The following is a 21,967-nucleotide window of genomic DNA, read 5'->3' as shown; positions in this document are numbered from 1 at the left end:
TGTGTGCCTGGCTTCGGGGAAGGGGAGGGGGATTGGGTTGGGTTCTGCTCTACTCTGTGCTGATTAGGCCTCAGTTGGAGTATTGTGTCCAGTTCTGGGTATCACATTTCAAGAAAGATGTGGAGAAATTGGAGAAGATCCAGAGAAGAGCAACAAGAATGATTAAAGGTCGAGAGAACATGACCTATGAAGGAAGACTGAAAGAATTGGGCTTGTTCAATTTGGAAAAGAGAAGATTGAGAGGTGACATGATAGCAGTTTTCAGGTATCTAAAAGTGTGTCACGAGGAGGAGGGTATCATGCTTCCTGGCCTCTGAGGATAGAACTTAGAAGCAATGGGCTTAAACTGCAGCAAAGGGGAGGTTTAGGTTGGACATTAGGAAAAAGTTCCTAACTGTCAGGGTGGTTAAACACTGAAATAAATTGCCTAGAAAGGTTATGGAATCTCCATCTCTGGAGATATTTAAGAGTAGGTTAGATGAATGTCTATCAGGGATGGTCTAGACAGTACTGGGTCCTGCCTTGAGGGCAGGGGACTGGACTCGATGACCTCTCTCTGATTCTATGATTTTGTGTTTGAGATAATATTTTATTTAAAAATGAAGCCTGGCCCACAAGCCCCCAATTGGGGCCAAGCCCCGATCTGGCTGCATCATCATAACAGTCCTGTACCCTCCCCCCCAGACTCCAAACCTGAGCTTATCATACACTAGAACCTCCTGTCCTGAGCTGCTCACATACCCAAACTCCTCCTGCACTCCCACATCCCCAGTGCCACAACACTCCTGCATCATCCACACACTGCAAATCTGTGTCCTGAGCCCATCATACTCCCAGCCTCCCTGCCCTGAGCCCCTCATACACCTTAGCCCAAACTCCTACACTCAGAGCTACAAGTCTGCAGCTTGCTCAGCACCAACCCTGTCCAGCCTGGAACCCCTTCCCTGAGCCAGCATTCTTTTCTCGACTTCCTCCTCCACCCAAATTCCCTCCCAGAGCTTGCACCTCACCCCTTCCTGGTGCTTTTTTTGTCATGGCATGCCCTGGGACAGTGTACCAGCACCTATTTTTCTCTGGTGTGGTGTGGCTATTTTTTTCCTCAACTCCCTTCTCCCTCCCCTTCGTACATGGCTCTTTGCACTCTATCCACCACTATTTTTGCTCTGTCTCTAACGGGTTGGCCACTCCTGCTATACAGTAAATAGAATGATTTGACTTCACTGTCAGTGGACGAAGAAGGTCGTTCAGAAGGATGGCAGATGTATTTGAGAAAAAGATGTCTGACTTGTAACAAATTTTGTTCAGGGGAAAACACAGTAAAACTGTGCACCTCTTTGGTAAGTCAGCATGTGTAGACTTAAAAAATGGGTTAATACAGGCAGTCCCTGGGTTACGTACAAGATAGGGACTGTAGGTTTGTTCTTAAGTTGAATTTGTACGTAAGTCGGAACTGGTACATATTGTACCCCAGGTGTCCCCGATTCAGCCGCTGCTGAAACTGACCAGCGGCTGACTACAGGAAGCCCAGAGCAGAGCAGCTCTGCCTTGGGCTTCCTGTAGTCAGTCGCTGGTCAGTTTCAGCAGCGGCTGACTTGGGGACACCTGGGGCAGAGCAGCTGGGGTGCTGCTGGGTTGGTCCAGTAGCGCCGCACTTCCGTGCTATGGGACCAACCCGGCGGCAGCCCCCCCAGCTGCTCTACCCCAGGAGTCCTGATTAAGCCGCTGCTGAAACTGACCAGCGGTGAGAAAAGCCTGGTCTGCTGTGGGGCGGGGGGGGCGCTAGCTGCGCGCCCCCCCCCCCCCCAGCAGACCAGGGAGATGCGGAGCGGCTTTTCTCGCTGCGGAGGATGTGGGCAGCGGGACCGCGTCATGTCTCAGCGGTCCCGCTGCCCACGTCCTCCGCGGCGAGAAAAGCCGCTCCGCCTCTCCCTGGTCTGCTGGAGGGTGGGGGGCGCTAGCTCTGCATCTCCCTGGTCTGCTGGGGGGAAGTGCCCCCTGCGCCGCTGGAGGCGGCGACAGTGGGGGAGGCACCCTGCACTAGCTGCGCCTCTCCCCCCCACCCCCCGTTCATAACTAGGGTTCCAACTTAAGTCGGATTGACATAACCCCGGGGACTGCCTGTAATGAAATTACTGTGAAGTCTGACTGTCACTGAACATCCCTTGACAGTATCCTAGTACAATAGTTTATTAGCTACTTCTGTAGAAAAGATTAAACAAGGTTAAAGTGGCTGAGTAATAAATGTTTAAGTAATACTTAAGTCTTCAGAAACAAAGTTTGAATTATCTTTTATTGTGAACATAAAAATGGCACCACTTTACTTCCTGTATACATTATTATAGCTAAATGTTTTTAACTCCTAGATATCTAGATGAAGCACCTTAAGTGCAAAGACTTTTAAGAACTGTAAGTTGCTTGCCACTTGTGAAGCATTGAACTTATACAGTAAAGAAAACTGTAATACAGTATCATTAACAAGTATATGTAAGTATACAAGAACGAGTTGATTTCTTTCTTGCATACCAGCACAATAAATTAAGTCAGAACTGAAAAACCAAACTGTCATCTTGTAAAGATAGAATCATAGAACACTATAACTGGAAGGGACCTTCAGAAGTCATTGAATACAGTCCCCTGCCTTCAAAGCAGGATCAGGTACTGTCTAGATCCTCCCTGACTAGGTATCTGTCTAACCTGCTCTTAAATATCTCAAGTGACAGAGATTCCACAACCCCTCTAGGCAATTTATTCCAGTGTTTAACCACCCTGACAAGTGGGAAGTTTTTCCTAATGTCCAACCTAAACCTCCCTTGCTGCAATTTAGGCCCGTTGCTTCTTGTCCTGTCCTCAGAGGCCAAGGAGAATAATTTTTCTCCCTCCTCCTCAACACCCTTTTAGATACCTGAAAACTGCTATCGTTCTCTCTGTTTTTTCTTTCCTTAACTAAACAAGCCCCGTTCTTTCAGTCTTCCTTCATAGTTCATGTTTTCTAGACCTTTAATCGTTTTTATTGTTCTGCTCTAGACCTTCTCCAATTTCTCCACATCTTGAAACATGGTGCCCAGAACTGGACACACTACTCCAATTGAGGCCTATTCAGCATAGAGGGGAGTGGAAGAATGACTTCTTGTGTCTTGCTCACAACACTCCGGTTAATGCATCCGAGAATCATGTTTGCTTTTTTTTGTAGCAGTGTCATACTGTTGACTCATGTTTAACTTGTTGTCCACTATAACCTCCAAATCCCTTTCAGCAGTACTCCTTCCTAGACCATCACCTCCCATTCTGTATGTATGAAACTGATTGTGCCTTCCTAAGTGGAGTACAGTAAAACTCCAATAGTCCAGCAAAAAATGAGTCGCAAGGTAGCAGCAGCAGCAGCTGAACTGAATGAAAAGGGTAAAAAAGGGTTAAAAAAACTAAAACATTATAGTATACTGTATACAGTATGTACAATAAAAAGGGGTAAGAACACTTTATATACAGTATATACATAACCAGCTTATAGTACCTCCTGATACTCCGGCATATCTGATAATCCGGCACCACCTAGGTCCCCTAGGTTCCAGATTATCGGAAGTCTACTGTACTTTATATTTGTCCTTATTAAACTTCATCCTGTTTACCTCAGACCATTTCTCTAGTTCGTACAGATAATTTTGACCCTATCCTCCAAAAGCACTTGCAATCCCTCCTAGCTTGGTATCCCCTGCAAACTTAATAATCATACTCTCTATACCATCTAAATTATTGATGAAGATATTGAACAGAACTGGCCTCAAAACAGACCCCTGCGAAACCCCACTTATTATGCTCTTACAACATGATTGTGAACCGTTAACTTCTCACAGAGTAGTTATTATCCAGCCAGTTATGCACCCACCTTATAATAGCCCCATCTAGGTTATATTTCCCTAGTTGATTGATAAGATCATGCGAGACAGTGTCAAATGCCTTACTAAAGTCTAAGTATACCATGTCCACTGCTTCTTCCTTATCCACAAGATTTGTTGTTTTATCAAAGAAAGCTATCAGATTAGTCTGACTTGATTTATTCTTTACAAATCCATGCTGACTGTTATCTTTCACCTTATTTTCTTCCAGATGTTTGCAGATGAATTCCTTAATTACTTGCTCCATTATCTTCCTTGGCACAAAAGTTAAACTGACTGACCTGTAGTTTTCTTGTTTGTTCTTATTTCCATTTTTATAGATGGGCACTATATTTGCCCTTTTCCAGTCCTCTGGAATCTCTCCTATCTTCCATGATTTTTCAAAGATGATAGGTAAAGGCTCAGATACCTCCTCCTTGAGTATTCTAGGGTGCATTTCATCAGGCCCTGGTGACTTGCAGACATCTAACTTTTCTAAGTAATTTTTAACTTGTTCTTTTATTTTAACTTCTAAACTTACCCCATTTCCACAAGCATTAATTGTGTTCGGCATTCCGTCACCATCCATCTTCTTGATGGAAAAACCAAAACAAAGAAGTCATTAAGCACCTCTGACATTTCCAAGTTTCCTGTTGTTGTTTCTCCCTCTTCACTGAGCAGTAGGCCTATCCTTGGAAGACCCCTTGGTCTTCCTCTTGCTCCTAATATACTTGCAGAACATCATCTTGTTACCCTTTATGCCTCTAGCTAGATTTAACTCTGTGCCTTTGCCTACCTAATCTTTTCCCTGCACACCTATGGTGTTTGCTTATATTCATCCTTTGTGATTTGAACTAGTTTCCACTTTTTATGAGACTCCTTTTTGATTTTTAGATAATGCAAGATCACCCGGTTGATCCAAGGTGGTCTTCTGCCATTCTTTTTAACTTTCCTATGCAGTGGAATAGTTTGCTTTTGGGACCTTAACAATGTCCCTTTAAAAAACTGTCAACTCTCTTCAGTTGTTTTTTCTCCTAATCTTGCTTCCCATGGGACCTTACCTACCAGTTCTCTGTTTACTAAAATCTGCCATCCTGAAATTGATTCTCTGTTTTGCTGTTCTTCCTTCTACCATTCCTTAGAATCATTAACTCTGATTTCATGATCACTTTCTTCCAAGATGCCTTCCACTTCCAAATTTTTAACCAGTTCCTTTGTTAAAATCAAATGTAGAACAGCTTCCTCCCTACTAGCTTTCTCAATCTTCTGAAATAAAAAAATTGTCTCCAATTCAGTCCATGAACTTGTTGGATAGTCGGTGCCCACTGTTAGTTTCCCGACATATGTCTGGATAGATGAAGTCCCCCATCACCACCAGATCCTACGCTTTGGATGATTTTGTTGTTTTAAAAAAGCCTCATCTACCTCTTCTGCCTGGGTAAATGGTCTGTAGTAGACCCCTAGCATGACATCAACCTTATTTTTTATCTCTTTTAATTTATCCCAGAGACTCTCACAGAGTCTGTCTTCTATGTCCATTTCCACCTCAGTCCAAGTGTATTCATTTTTAATATACAAGGCAACACCTCCTCCCTTTTTTCCTTGCCTATCCTTCCTGAGCAAGCTGTACTCTTCTATACCAATATTCCAGTTGTGTGTATTATCTCACTAAGTCTCTGTGATACCAACTTGGTCATAGTTGTGTTTATTTACTAGCCCTTCAAGTTTTTCTTGCTTGTTCCCCATACTTCTTGCATTTGTATAAGGCATCTAACATGGAACTCTATTGTACCTATACAACACCACAATTTTCTATAAACAGTATAGAATTTTACAGTGGTGTTGCAAGAGAGGAAAAAAAATATCTCAGGACGTATTTGCTTGTAAATTGCACCAATATGGAGAGAGAATAGAGATGAAATGCCATAGTGTGTCTCAGAAAAGAACTAATTTTAAGAGTCATTTTAAGACTATAAATATTTATTATTGTTTTGACAGTAAAGGACCTTCCTCTACCAAGATTTGTTGGTCCAAAGAATGAACAGGAATTGAGACACACAGCCTTGTATTCTTCAGATGCTGATAACTCCACTTCATATTCAGGTGTAATTCCTCCCCCTCCTGGCCGGGTTCAAGTAAAAAAAGGCTCTGTGAGCCATGATGCAGTTCAACAACGTACATCAACAGATCAACAGGTAACTAAAATTTAAGTTTGTTTTTTTTAAATTTGAGGTAACGTGTCATCGGAGTGGCCACTAGTGTTACTAAACTCTTAACTGTTGTTTTGGTTTAGCTTCTTTAAAACCAATTCATGCAAATGTTATTAAATGTATGAAAACGTAATTATTTCATTTATGCGGTGTTGTAAATGTATGGTGTCTGAGGCAGGTTTACTTCAATCTAAGTTAGGAAATATTACCAGTGACAACTGATGAATTACGAGTTGAACCTCTCTAATCCAGTGCACTCTAGTCTGGCAGCATCCATGGTTTGCTGGATGTCAACTTATCACAGGGGTGGCCAAGTTCCCAGTGGTCCCCTAAAGTTTGTTTGAGAGCCAGGACTCATGGCTGTAGTATTCTGTGCTGTTTTTAGTTCTGATTTACCCCTAAATGTCTTCGAAGATCCCAGACAGCAGTGGAAGAGTAGATAATGCTGCTAGACAATATTGACCTCCCATGGATTGGCAAATTCTCTGGTTTTAGCACTCGTCTGGTCCCAAAGGTGCTGAACTAGAGAGGTGCAAAAGGTATCTGTTTAGAAGACTTCACATAGGGATTACACATGATCCTCTATAACTGAGCTATGAACACACTTGTGTTCTGAGCAGGATAAAACTCTTTTACAAACATTCTGATGCTAGAACCACTACAGGTGACCCCCCTGCACTTGTGACCTAATTGGTTCCTGGAGAACCATCGTAAGGCAAGCCATCGTAAGTCAAAACCTTATTTTCCGTAGGCACAATGTTATAAGTGGCGGTTCCGTTCCTAGAAACCTATTTCATACCCTAAAAATGCCAAAATTGACACAGAAATTGAGGAAAACTAAATAGTTCAAATGCACAAAAATAAAGTGAAGATCAATGTGGCGAAGATGTGCAGTTCAAGCAGCAACTGCAGACTGGCGAGTCTGACCTTCTACGTTTTCTGTTTTTGGGACGATGCGTGGAGGCTGCGTGTTACTGTCATAAATGCGAGCTGCAGATGTAAATTGGGAGGTTTTAGGAGCTATCTTGAATGGGGGAAAAAAGGTTGTAAATGCAGAGGGACATAAGTCGAGGGTCGCCTGTATATTAGTGGTTCCTAATAAGGGTGTTAAATATTGTGTAATTGACTAATTGAATAGTTGATGCATTTTTTGCATCGACTATTTGATTAGTCAATAGAGTGGCGCCGCCCCTTTGAAATGCCATTGCTGGGACTCCCCAGCTGATCCCGGGCTCCTTGCGGCACTGCTGCTTTGAAGTTCCACCCTCCTTTTTCCCTCTCCTTGCTTCCGCTATTTGGTAGAGGCACCAAGAGAGGGGTCGGTAGTGGCTAGTTGACTATTCGATAAGCATTTGTTTATCAGTCAACTAGTCCTTAACATCCCTAGTTTCCCATCTTTTTATACCACACACTGGAAAACCAATCCACAAACTTTTGGTGGACCAGTAACAATTTATTTACATATTCATTATGCAAACAATGAATATACAAATAAAGTGTTACCTGTCCACCAAAATGTGTACCCTAGACCTGGCCTCCATTGCCTTCGTGAACAGTTGGCTTCAGCTGTGGCAGCTGCCTGTCACATGGTGGCTGCCGGAACTGAAGGCGGCTGCTGTGCGGTAGCTCGGGACTGGGATGAACCCCGGCCTCAGAGCCATCGCAAACTGCCTACTTCAGCTCTGGCAACCACTGGTCATGCGCCCAGGGTCTATCCCAGCCCTGGTCTCAGAACAGCCAGTATTGGCATAGCTTCGCTGGCTGCTGGGCCATGGCAGGCTGCTGTTTACAGACCAGCTGTTGGGAACCACTATACCTGTGGTCACCAACTCGTTGATTGGGAGGGCTCGACCAGTCAATCGCGAGGCATTTGCGGCCCCCCTCCCCCCCCCCCCGTTTTTCCCCACTCCCAAGAAGCCCTACTACCTACCTCCAGTGACAATGGAGGTAGTGCTGGCTTCCTGCGGGGTGGAAGGAAGTCTGGCAACTGCGCACCACTTCTGGGGTTTCAGGAAGTGTGCCGGCTGCTCTCCCTCCTCCAAACAGCCGGCGCAGTACCACAACTAAGGTCTGTGGCGTGCTGGGGACTTGCTGCATATGGGACGGGGGGTGGATAGGAATCCCCAGAGGAGGTGTACACGGACTTCCCTCCTCTGTGGGGGGGGGGGGGGGGAGGGAAGAGAGGGTGGAGGAGTCCCGGGAGCAGGCACATGCCAGGGCTTCCCTCCTCTGTGGGGAATGTGCAGGAGTCCCTGGGGGGAGGCGTGCGCCAGGGCTTCCCTCCTTGTTGGGGGAGGAGGCGTGCTCTGGGATACCCTGTCCTCTGCCCCAGTACTCAATAGCACCCTTCCTCAGTATCATGTTCCCCTGCTGCCACCAGCACAGTTGGGGCCACATTAGTGAGGCTTGAGGGGGTTTTGGAGGAGTTACTTTTTTGCATCTCACTTGTGTGGCCCCAACTGACTTCTCTGGGGATCAGTGACCCCTGACTCAAAACAGGTTCCCTGCCCTTCTCATAAATAAAGACAGTGCTGAAACTTTTTGTTTAAAAATGAAGGCTGGTCAACAAACCCCCCCATCTGACCGCAGCATCATAACACTCCTGTACAGACACCCAGACCCTAGATCTGAGCCTATCATACACTGAAACCCCCTGTCCTGAGCCTCTCACATCCCCAAACTCCTGCACCCCCAAATCCTCAGTCTTCTGCTACAACATTTCTGCACCATCCACGCACCGCAAATCTGTGTTCTGAGCCCATCATACTCCCTGCTCTGAGGCCTTCATGTACCCCAACCCAAACTCCTGCACCCTGATATCCACAAGCCAGTGGCTTGCTCAGCACCCCAACCCTCCCACCTGACCCCAACACTCCCCAGCCTGGAGCGCTCTCTCTGAGCCAGCATCCTTTTCTTCACCTCTTCCTGCATCCAAATTCCCTCCCAGAGCTAGCACCTCTCTCACCCAAATCCCTCATTCCCACCCCAGAGTCCATACATGCTGACTCAACCCAGTAAGTGTATGGCTAGACTGCAGGAGTTTTTCCAAGATTCCAGAGGTATCCTGGAAAAACTCTTCCACGTCCAGGGACATGTGTGTGCTTCCGTTTTTTTAATCAGAAGAGCAAACATGCTCTTTCAGCAACCCCCGTATTTCTCGTTCCATGAGAAATAAGGAGACTTCCAAAAGTCTTGGCCAGTCTAGACAGGCCAAATGTTGGAAAAACCTCTTCCTACAGAAGAATCGAAAAAAATGGGTCAGTGTAGCCGTACCCTGAGAGTGTATAAGGGCTGGGAATAGCAAGTGATGGAGAGGAGAACAGAGAGTGCGGGGCTTCAGGGAAGGCGTGGGGTCTTGGGCAAAGGCTGGGGTGGTAAATTTTGGCTGCTTCTGACATTTAAAAAGTCATCTTGGGTGTAAAAAGGTTGGAGACCACTGCACTATACTATATGGTATGATATCAATGGAGATAATTGCATGAATATAACGCATTTGGTCTGGGCTACGTGGGATAGTGGGTTATGCAATTAGTAATCTTTTACCTTTTTGAGATTTGGGTTCAAATAAAGCTTCTGTCACTGAGTCTTAGTGTAATTTGGACCCATCAATGTCCCTCAAATGCTATGGGTTCAGCTCATGATCAATTAGCACTTCTGCACATTGGGAAAAATGCCTAATTCCTGCTGTTCACTTTTGTTATAAATATTAAAATCTTTCCTGTTCCAAAGAGGAATAAATTGGGTGGTTTTTTTTAGAAATAATGGTTTTAGGTAGGGTTTTTTTTAAGTGATATACTATTAGAATTTTTTTAAAGTTCCTTTGTTTTATTAGGAATCCACATCACCAGTAGTTTCACCACAGCAATCCCCACCAACCTCTCCACACATATGGAGGAAGCATCACCGCCATTCCAGTGGAGGAAATAATGAACGACCTATAGCTGGACCTGGGCCTTTGTGGACTCCATTTAGTGAAGCACAACCAGGTATAAATGTCTTACGTTAGCTTTCAAATGTTGCCTGATGTAGTGGAAATTAAAAAAAAAAAAGCTTTAAGTTTAGGTCATCGTAGATTTACATTTTCACTATGGACAGAATAAGTTGCCAAAAAAGGCAAGGAAGCTCAGTATTTTTCTGCATGGTTCAGTTGAACTTTATGCTGTTAAACTGGTGCCTGCCAAAATTGCATAATCTACAACATGATTGTGGTAGACTTATCACACACGTGTAATATGGAACATGCCAAAAATGGTAAGTATGAGAGGATGGAATGGTTGCATGTGTCCCTAAAAGAAATTTATGGCAATATAAAACTGACCCGCTCTACTCCTGGAGGAATTCTTATTTTCTGCACTTCTCAGAAGCAGTGCAAAGGCTTGGGGGCAGTCAGGGATAACAGAGGAGTGGCAGGAGAGGGAAAGACCGTGAAAGTGAACCTGGAGGGCTGTTGCATGGAGGTCAGATAAATATGAAACAGGGATTATAGTTACCTAGGAAGTTCAGGAGCCTTACTACTGTCAGACCTTGACACATCCAATCACCTTGTGGCCCTGCATCCCACTCCTGTCCTGGTGTGGCTCCGTAGCCTCTCTTGCATTCAGCCCCTAATTAATGCAGTTTCTGAGCCCACGCCTGTCTGCCCCCCCCCCCATTGCCTTTTTTACTTTTCCTCCCAGCAGTCCCATATGTCCTGCTCTCTGCCCCATGCCTCCTTACCTGGTCCCATTATGAGAAACACAGTTCTCCCTCTCAGCTGATTGCCCTCTTTTCTGGTTCCAAAGCAGCCCCTCTGGGGCAAAAGGTGTAATTGTAGTACCTCTCCAGCAGTACTGTTTTCTGCAGAAGAAAAAAAATCTGGGAGAGGTGGGGAGATGTGAATTCTGTGTTGGCTATGGTGCAGAATTCTCCCAGTGTTTCTGCAAGTTCCATTTTCTTTTCGCCTCTCAAATTTCCCAGGTTTTCTACTTCCAAGTGAATCGTAATTCAGGTTACAGTTGTGCTTTTTAGTTTTGTTTCTTGTTACAGTATATTTCAGATTAGCATTTGACTTATTTTTATATTTAATTGGAATACTCATGATTAGTTGTCTCTAATAATTGGCCCATTCTTTTTTTTTCCCCCGGTACTTCCTTTATTTTGACCATACTTTCGGACCAGGGAGCTTCTTACTGTGAAAATTGGTTGAGGATAGGCGTATAAATTATCTAAAATAAAGATCGTCCCATTTCTTCACTGTGCAGATGCCACACATTTATTGGCTGCCTCAGAATGTTTAGTCCAAATAGATTTAACAGCCAGAGTTGAAATCTTCAATTTTTAATGGATAAATTGACTTCTCTCTTTGCCCTGCATATAGTAAACAGCTTGAGGACCCAAATCTTATAGGCTCAAATACAGATGAGCTATTTCTGCTGTCTGCCAGTGGACTCCAGGCATTTGTCAGCACTTACTCTTCATCAGTTTTTCATAACTACAGTAGTTTGCTGCAGAATTCCATATTGTTTAGTTCTGGCAAAAAATATTCAGGTGATGCCTATTTAGTCATTAACTTACTGATTCTAAAAAGCTCTCAGAATTAGAGCAACTCAACCCTCTTAAATTCTTTTTTTCATTTCCTCCAGATATTTCCTATACTGAACACACTGTTTACTGTATTCAAAATAGTTCATTTCAGTTAGATTATATGCATTGCAAATGCTATCTGCCCATCTCTAGCTCTTCTTTAGAATAGGTTTTAATATTCTGTGTTAGCTCAGGAAAAACATGTGCATTCTGATTCAGAAGAAAGACTTTTCCTGGCCAGAGTAATCATGGAATACTAGAATTGGCAGGGACCTCGAAGTCATCAAGTCCAGTCCCCTCCCCTCACGGCAAGACTAAGCACCATCTGATAGAAGTTTATCTAACCTGCTTTTAAATGTCTCCAATGATGAAGATTCCACAACTTCCCTAAGCAATTTCTTCCAATGCTTAACCAACCTGACAGGAAGTTTTTCCTCATATCTCCCTTGCTGCAATTTAAGTTCATTGCTTCTTGTCTTATCATATGTTAAGAACAACAATTTTTCTCTCTCCTTGTAATACCCTTTTAGGTACTTAAAAGCTGCTATCATGTCTCCTCTCAGTCTTCTCTTTTCCAAATTAAACAAACCCAGTTCTTTCGGTCTTCCATCATAGGTCATGTTTTCTAGACCTTGAATCACTTTTGTTGCTCTTCTCTGGACTCGATCCAATTTGTCCATGTCTTTCTTGAAATGTTGTGCCCAGAACTGGACACGACTCCAATTGAGGCCTAATCAGAATAGAATGGAAGAATTACTAATTGTGTCTTGCTCCTAACACTCCTGGTAATGCACCCCAGAATGTTTGCTTTTTTTAACAGTGTCACACTGACTCACATTTAGCTTGTGATCCACTGTGACCCCTAGATGCCTTTCTGCAGTACTCCTTCCTAGACAGTCACTTCCCATTCAGTATATGTGAAACTGATTGTTTCTTCCTAAGTGAAGACCTTTGCATTTTTCTTTATTGAACTTTGTCCTGTTTACCTCAGACCCTTTTTTCAGTTCGGACAGAGGATTTTGAATTATGACTCTGTCCTCCAGCGCACTCACAACTTAATAAGAATACTCTCTATACATCTTCTAAATTGTTGGATGAAAATATTGAACAGAACCGGTCCCAAAACTGATCCCCTGTGGAACCCCCCTTGTTATGCCCTTCCTGTGTGACTGTGAACCACTGATAAGTGTTCTCAGAGAGTAGTTATCTAACCTATTATGCACCCACCTTATTGTAGCCCCAGCCAGGTTGCATTTCCCTAGTTTATTGATAAGGTCATGTAAGACTGTATCAAATGCTTTACTAAACTCTAGGTTTACTACATCTATCACTTCTGCCTTATCCCTAAGGCTTGTTACCTTGTCAAAGAAAGCTATCAGTGGTTTGGCATGATTTGTTCTTTACAAATCCATGCTGATTTTCACTTATGACCTTATCTTCCTTATTTTTGCAGATGGATTCCTTAATGATAATGGAGCAAGTAATTAAGGAAATCATCTGTAAACACTTGGAAGGTGGCAAGGTGATAGGGAACAGCCAGCATGGATTTGTAAAGAACAAATCATGTCAAACCAATCTGATAGCTTTCTTTGATAGGATAACGAGCCTTGTGGATAAGGGAGAAGCGGTGGATGTGGTATAGCTAGACTTTAGTAAGGTGTTTGATACTGTCTCGCATGATACTTATCAATAAACTAGGCAATACAACTTAGACAGGGCTACTATAAGGTGGATGCATAACTGGCTGGATAACCGTACTCAGAGTAGTTATTAATGGTTCACAATCCTGCTGGAAAGGTATAAAAAGTGGGGTTCCGCAAGGGTCTGTTTTGGGACTGGCTCTGTAAAATATCTTCATCAATGATTTAGATCTTGGCATAGAAAGTACGCTTATTAAGTTTGCAGATACCACCAACCTGGGAGGGGTTGCAACTGCTCTGGAGAATAGCGTCATAATTCAAAATGATCTGGACAAATTGGAGAAATGGTCTGAGGAAACAGGATGAGGTTTAATAAAGACAAATGCAAAGTGCTCCACTTAAGAAGGAACAATCAGTTTCACACATACAGAATGGGAAGTGACGGTCTGGGAAGGAATACGGCAGAAAGGGATCTATGGGTTATAGTGGACCACAAGCTCAATATGAGTCAGCAGTGTGATGCTGTTGCAAAGAAAGCAAACAGGATTCTGGGATGCATTAACAGGTGTGTTGTGAGCAAGACACGAGAAGTCATTCTTCCGCTCTACTCTGTGCTGGTTAGGCCTCAGTTGGAGTATTGTGTCCAGTTCTAGGCACCACATTTCAAGAAAGATGTGGAGAAATTGGAGAGGGTCCAGAGAAGACCAACGAGAACAATTAAAGGTCTAGAGAACATGATCTATGAGGGAAGGCTGAAGGAACTGGGTTTGTTTAGTTTAGAAAAGAGAAGATTGAGGGGGGATGATAGCAGTTTTCAGGTATCTAAAAGGGTGTCATAAGGAGGAGGGAGAAAACTTGTTCATCTTGGCCTCTGGGGATAGAACAAGAAACAATGGGCTTAAACTGCATCAAGGGAGGTTTTGGTTGGTCATTAGGAAAAAGTTCCTGTCAGGGTGGTCAAACACTGGAATAAATTGCCCAGGGAGGTTGTCGAATCCCCATCTCTGGAGATATTTAAGAGTAGGTTAGATAAATGTCTATCAGGGATGGTCTAGACAGTATTTGGTCCTGCCATGAGGGCAGGGGACTGGACTCAATGACATCTTGAGGTCCCCTTCCAGTCCTAGTAATCTCTGATCCTATGATTTGCTCCATTATCTTTCCTGCCACTGAAGTTAAGGTGACTGGTCTATTTTCCTGAGTTGTCCTTACTTCCCTTTTTATAGATGGTCACTATATGTTTGCCCTTTTATATTCTTCTGGAATCTCTTCCATCTTTCATGAGTTTTCAAAGATAATAGCTAATGGCTCAGATACCTTCCCAATTAGCTCCTTGAGTATTCTAGGATGAATTTCATCATGTCCTGGTGACTTTAATAATGCTTATATTGTTCTTTTCCTAGTTTAACTTCTGAACCTACCCCATTTTCACTATCATTCACTGTTAGGTATTCAGTCCCCACCAACCACGTTGGTGAAAACCAAAGCAAAGAAGTCATTAAGCACCTCTACCATTTTGCATGTTTTCTGTTACTTTTTTTTCCTTCCTCTTCATTGAGCAGTGGGCATACCCTGTCCTTGGTCTTCCTCTTGCTTCTAATATATTTGTAGTATGTTTTCTTGTTACCCTTTTATGTTTCTAGCTAGATTGAGCTCGTTTTGTGCCTTCGCCTTTCTAATTTTGCCCCTACATACTTGTGGTGTTTGTTATATTCATCCTTTGTACTTTGTCCTAGTTCCCACTTTTTATGAATCCTTTTTTATTTTTAAATTCAAGATCTCTTTGGTAAGTCAGGGTGGTCTCTTGCCACACTTATCTTTTCTACACACTGGAATAGTGCGATTTTGCGTCCTTAATAATGCCCTTTTGAAAAACTGCCAGCTGTCTTCAGTTTTTGTCCTTTTTACTCTTGCTTCTCATGGAACCCTAACTACCAGCTCCCTTAGTTTACTGAAGTCTGCCTTCTTGAAATCTGTTGTCTTTATTTTGCTGTTCTCTCTGCTTCATTGCTTAGCACTGGGGTGCGGAACCTTTTTTAGGTCAGGGCTACTAATCCATAGAAAAATCTGTTGGGGGTTGCACACACGTGAGAAACAAGAAAAAACAAACTCCCCTCACCAGCCTGGGCTCCCCAATACAGGAGGAAGCCCTGAGCCTCAGTGGCTGGATCCATGGAAGCTGGTTCTGGCCCCCTGGGCTTTAGGTTCCCCATCCCTGCCTTAGAATCATTAATGCTGTGATTTCACAATCGCTTTCACCCAATCTGTCTTCCACTTTCAAATTCTTAACCATGCTTTGGGATGAATCCTAGCTGCCTTTTACCCACACACAAGTTGTGTATGTGTGGGGAAGAGCAAGAGAGAAGTGGTGGTAGTAGTAGTATTCTTATTCAAGTGGGAGTTCAATAACATAGCTTAAAATAGTACTCTGCCAGTACATTTCAGTCCTGATCTTGGATATTGCCTTCCTGCTGAGTTCAGTTCTTGAGCCTTTCTTGAATAATCAATAACTTATCATATTGAGTCACTCTTCTGTTGTGTTTCAAGAGGGTTTACAGATGAGACCACAACGTCCTTTCGCTTGTGATTCAGATAAGACCATCACAGGTCTCTCTCTCTTAGGGGTGGGCAATAATTTTTTTTGGGGGGGTGGGGGGGGACACTCACAAGATTTTGGAAAGTGGTTTAGGGCTGCACTTTTCCATGGTATTAATGAAGAAGGTACAGGGTCTTGGATGGAGGTTGGGTGCAGAGTGGAGCTTGGGGTAAAGGATTGGGGTGCAGGAGGAAGAATGGAGTCCAGGAGGGAATTTGGGTAAAGGAGGTAGTTGTGACCTAGGCAGGGAACTGGGGTGCAGGTTTTTTGCAATGTGACCTAGGGTAGGATGGGTTAGTGATCTCAAGCAGGAGATGTGACCTAGGGTAGGATAGTGATCTCAAGCAGGTGATTGGGGTGCCAGATTTGGGAGGGGATATGGATGTATGTGGAGTATCAGGGTAGAAGTGTGGAGCAAAGGGTTGGGGAAGAGATGGGCTGAGGTCACAGAGGCAGGTTCTTGCCAGGAGACTTGCCTGCCTACTTACAGAGCTTAAAATGTTTCTGCTTGATCAGCCATGCGCTTGAGTGAGCAGGAGGGTTGTGCTTTGTGGCTGCCTGTTGTTCAAACAGGCAGCTCCCATTGACCATTGTCTGTCCAGAAACTGGCCAATGGGATTGTGTTGGGGGTGTGGGAGCAGTGTCTGAATCTTCTCTCTCCCCCCCCCCCCCCCAATGTACTTTGGTTACTGGTGTCCAACTACTGCAAGGTTTGTAGCACCAGGAAAGAATTAATCAGCCCTGTCCAGTGGCTCAGGGCTCATGCATGGAGCTGTCTGACTGGGCATGGCTGATTAATCACCTGTGAACCTGTGTTGCCACGCAGATTAGAGGGAACACTGCTTGTCCCCCTTTAAGGAATTGGATATTTTTCTATATTATTTTTTGAAACTGTGCCAGAATTAGATGACTCGATCAAGGAGCCAGTGATAATTTTAGAGTCCAATATTCCTTTTTCTGTCAGGGTTTGAATTGCATACCTATAGTTATTTGAAAGTTGTGGTTCATAACTTTCTGAAGACACAACTGATAACTGTTTCCTCTGCAGGGTGAGATTGGCTCTTACAATCATAATTATCATCGTGTTGCCTGGTACTTCAGTTGAGACACCATTTTAGTGAGATCTCATAGTTTGTTAGAAGCTTAGATTTTTGTATAGTCTTAGAGGATCTTGTATTTGTGCTTTTTTTGTTTGTTATAAAAAGACCTGAAAGCTGAATGCAAACTTTTTCTTTAAAGTCACAGAATGTAAAATCTTGTCTTGGTTTTGCTGGAATAGTTTTTGGAGGCCCATGTGGATTCTCTCCCCCCCCCCCCCCCCATGCACACCCTGCAAAAGAATTGTGGAGAGTTTATATTAAGTTCCCTTGAGTATTTCTCAGGTACTTGAATTAAATAGATACTAACAAAATGAAACAGATTCTCTACTCCTCTCTCCAAAAAAAAATGCCTTTATCAAGGAGGGGGGAAACAGCACAAACTTTTTTCTTTAGCATGGCAGTTTAAACTCCAGATCTAGCATTTAGAAAGTTTGGCTGCTAAAAATATTTTTATAAATGAAATGATGGCTGAAGTGGCATGGCAGAATAAGATGGTAATCAAATAAGGTCTGTTACTTCATAATATAATAGAGCTAGAAACAGAATGGTTTCCAAAATAGTTTGGAATTGAATCACTGGCGTGTAAGTATTTGGGAATGAAACCCCAAACCACCTCCTCTTCACCTCCATGGTGAAGAGGAGGACTTTCTTGTCCTGAAAATATGGGCAAATTTAGAAGCATTTTGCCTCCTTGGTAAAGGGCTTATCCTAAAATCCATCCATATTTCTGTGGTCTTAAACTACTTGCTATATTTGCATAAGCCTGGCAGTTGTATTCTCATAGTTACTTCAATAGCTAGAAAGAATTGAGTTACAATTCCTATATTGTTACACAGCAATTAGGAGTTCTGGAACTTGGGATGCTCCAGCTCCCTCTATTTCCAGGCTCGGCAAAATACGGCACGGGGTTCAGATCCGGCCCGCAGACCACCCTGCTGGGACCTTCAGGCATTCAGCTGTCACAGTTTAAAGCTCAGTCCTGTGTCTTTTTCTGCTCTGAAGGGAGGGGGAGGCTTCCTGTGATCTCCTGGCCCCCAGCCCAATCCTCAGCTCCTATTGGTAGGAAGAAACCAGCCAATAGGAGCTGAGAGATTGGCTTGGGAGCTGGGGGGGAAGCACAAGCCTCTTTCCTTTCCCAGAGCTGAGAGCCATGTGGAGGTAACAAGCCTGCAGTTTAAAGTGATCTGGGACTGCAGCAGGCAGGGACCCCAGCCTGGCTTAGGTAAGCATCTTAGGTAAGCGTCTCCCAGTCAGAGTAAGCGCCTCTGGCACCCATGCCCCTCCTACATCCCAGCTCCACCTCCCCTGCCCCCAGGACACCATCCTCTGCACCTCCTACCCCAGGTCACAGACCCTGTACCCTGTCCTACACTTCTCCCTGGGGCCAGAATCCTCTCCCGCACTGAAACACTCTTACAGACCCTCACCCTAATCCTCTGCCCCAGGTCACCACCCAAACCCTGTGCAGTCACAGAGGGCTTTCCCCTTTTCGCAGGTCACAGTTCCCTCCCCGACTTTTCATCTTCTCCTAGAGCCCCTTCCTGAGGACAGTCTCTCCTGCACCCATACTTCCTCCCTGACCTTACCCCCCAATCTCCTGACCCAAGTCACAACCCCTCTCCTTCACCCAAATTCCCTCTCAGACCTGCACTGTCTCCTGCACCCCAGTACTTACCCTGTGCGCCCTTCTGCATTCAACCTCCATGCTAGACCCCACATCTCCTCTGTGGAAAAGTGTGGTCCTTGACCACTTTCCAAAATCTTGGAGTGGCTCCCCATCAAAAATTATTGCCTTCCCCCTGCTCTAGTTTAAAGTGGTTTCTATTGTATCCAGGATTTACAGTTTGGTTTATTGACGCTCAGCACTCCTACTGTTCAAATTGTTCCAGAGCCCCTGTTCATGCCTAGCCACCTCATGAAGTGGTGACAGACTTTTGAATCCCAAACTTTGCCTCCCATCCCCAGTGAGCCTACTTTCACTAATTGGATGGTGAAGAAAGCTCTCTTGACTTCAGAAAATTATTGAAGGTTTTAGTTGTAACAGATTATTTGTGGCATATGGGCTGAGATGCTGAGGACAATATAATTTTAGTCAGAGGCTATCTACTCTGTTTAAAAATAGCAAAGTTAAGGTGCTCTTCCAAAGTTGAATTAAGGGCTGTTCCATGTAAACTACTGCTATTTCAGTGGTGCTTTGAAAGACAAATACCCATAGGAGAAATATATAGCACAGTGACATGTATTCAATTCACTCTTTTACGGTGCGTTAAAGTTATCCTCTGAGTCAGATGCAAAACTTGAGCTCCTCAGCCTTCCATCGGTTCTAAGAGGTGTGTTGCTCTTTATTCTCCCACAAGCATGCATGCACGGAGGACCTTGAAGGGTTTCTTTTTCAATGGTCTAGAGCAGGGGTCTCCAAACTACGGCCCGGGGGCCGGATGCGGCCCGCGAGGCCCTCTCATCCGGCCCGTGGAGACCTTTTTGGATTCAAAGGCAGAAGAAGTGAGATTGTTTCAAAACCCATTTGAAGCAGATGTGGCCAGTTGCCCAGATGAACTGCAGCTGGAAGTCATTGAGTTGCAAGCAAATGACCTCCTTAGGGACAAGTTCAAAATAGGACTGGTGGGTTTTTACCAGTTTTTGCCCAAGGAACTTTCCTAATGTCAAAACTTTTGCATCAAGGTACCTTTCAATCTTTGGAACAACATACCTGTGTGAACAAACATTTTCAAGAATGAAATACGTGAAGAACAATTTGAGAACAAACTTGTCCGATGATAATCTCAGGTCACTGTTGATGTTAGGGACAACAAATCTAAAGCCAGAAATGTCTGCTATTTTGGCATCCAGGAAACAATTTCACCATTCACACTAATACAGGTGTTCATGTGTAGTGTATGAATGTGTTATTAAATAATAACTGAATAAAATAATATTAAATAAATAATTAAAAACAACATCCATGTTTTGATTGTTTTTTATTTGGACCTCAAGTGTGTAGTCGGCCCCCGAACTGCTGTTTGATAGTTAATGCGGCCCTCGGGCTGAAAAGTTTGGAGACCCCTGGTCTAGAGGCTAGTAAAGAGAGAGTACTTTACTGATCCCTTTCTTTAAGAGTGTTCTCAGCAGTTTAGGAGAAGAAGTTGATGTGGTTAGAAGCTGCGCTCAACCATCATACAAGACATTTGTGCATTTCATATAGACATGGCTTTGATAGTTTCTTGCTCCCTGGCATAGAGTTCATCAACCTACTTGTGTAGATACAGAAGTGATTCTCCAAAAGTTAAGTAACGCTTGTTCATAGCTCCCCAAAAATCCACACACCAACAATAGTGAATGAAAAGCAAAGAGAAGAACTGAGAGACTGTTTGGAATAGAGATGTAAAAAAGGTTTAAAAACAGGAACCATGTAACCATTAAAAATCTAGCAGATACATGGTTAACCATTTTTGGCTTGGTGAGACTAGAATGGGAAGAATGGTGCTCCGTGGCTCTCGGGGAGCTGGCTGCCACCTCACGCTGTGGGCTCCGCAGTGTAATACTTATACCTCAGATCCTGCAATGCAGCTGGCTCCCCAGGAGCCAGAGACAGTGGGCACTGGGGACCAACTTATACTATAAGCTATATACAGTAAAACTCCAATAGTCCGGCATCCAATAGTCCGGCACTCCTCATAGTCTGGCATCAAAATTGCAAGAGTGAGCTTCGGCAAAAGAGTCACAAGGTAACAGCGGCAGCAGCTGAACTGAGCAAAAAGGGTAAAAAAGGCTTAAAAAAACTAAAACATTACAGTATACTGTATACAATATGTACAATAAAAAGGGTTAAGAACACTTTATATACAGTATATAATGTATACTGTGTGTGTGTGTGTGTGTGTGTGTATATATATATATATATATATATATATATATATATATATATATATATATATATATATATATATATATATATAAAAAAAACCTGCTTATAGTACCTCCTGATAGTCTGGCATACTGGCATATCTGATAATCCGGCACCACCTAAGTCCCATAGGTTCCGGATTATCGGAAGTCTACTGTACTATAGAGCATGCAGCATAGGACAGCAGCCAGCTCCCTGGAAATGGGATCAGCATCTGGAGGTGGTGCGCACCTGTAGAGCAGAAGAATTTAACAGTAAGAGAAACCAATAAGCTGATGCTTATCAGTTAACCGGTTAAACTTGTATCCCTAGTTTGGAAAGGTTACTGCAGCAAAAAAGACAATTCTGCTGATAACCTTACAATTATATAAGAGATGTAGTTACTGATTTAGTGCTACCAGGTTTCCCCTCAGGAATTCTAGTGCCACAATTCAAATTGATTAATTGTAACTATTTACTGTTTCAGGTGAAGCCAGAGTTTTGGAAGTATATGGCAAGTATACCATGATTAGGCTTGGAAGGATAGATGTCAGTTAAAATCTGATAAATGTGAGTAACTGTTGGGTTTTTTCTCTTCACCTAAAAACTTTGTGGAAGAATTCAGTCTCAAGTAGGGATGTGACTGGCTAACCGGTAAGCATCATGAGTGATGCTTACTAGTTATGGTTAACCAGCAGGAGTTAGAACTGGGCTGGAGTGGCTTCCTGCCTGCCTCTCACTTGGTTTAATCTTTTAACCAGTTAAACATCATGTTTAACTGGGTAACTACTAAAACAATCTTAATTGAAATTAGGCATCCAGAATCCCATTTTCAGAAATTGAGTCCACTTGAAAGTAATGGGACTTTGTCAGTTACACACTTCTATATGTACAATTTTCAGATAACTTCTACTTTTTTTGTGCTATTAACTTCGTCTGATAGTCAATAAAATGTAAGTCTTAATTTCTCAATTTATCCTCTTTGGCAGTCAGTAACTTTTAATAACCAGATATGTTTGCATGTATAATATGTTTTACATGTTTTATTTCTTTATTAGTTATCAGCAAAAAAATCTTATGATTTAATGCATTAGTGTGAAGCCT

General features: G+C 43.3%; 1 protein-coding gene across 8 annotated transcripts in view; it reads left to right on the top strand.

Annotated features, from left to right (window-relative positions):
• REPS1 (RALBP1 associated Eps domain containing 1) overlaps positions 1–21,967 on the top strand; it is a 106,826-nt gene that overhangs the window by 18,929 nt on the left and 65,930 nt on the right. For all 8 annotated transcript variants that reach the window (XM_075924301.1, XM_075924299.1, XM_075924296.1 and 5 more), the window contains exons 3-4: positions 5,871–6,067; positions 9,915–10,068. In XM_075924301.1, coding sequence (XP_075780416.1) covers positions 5,871–6,067; positions 9,915–10,068 — 351 coding nt within the window. The remainder of the gene's footprint in view (positions 1–5,870; positions 6,068–9,914; positions 10,069–21,967) is intronic.

The sequence above is a fragment of the Pelodiscus sinensis genome, chromosome 3 (assembly GCF_049634645.1).
Source record: "Pelodiscus sinensis isolate JC-2024 chromosome 3, ASM4963464v1, whole genome shotgun sequence".
Lineage (NCBI taxonomy): Eukaryota > Metazoa > Chordata > Testudines > Trionychidae > Pelodiscus > Pelodiscus sinensis.
The sequence above is the reverse complement of the archived record's forward strand: the minus strand, read 5'-3'. Positions and strand labels throughout refer to the sequence as shown.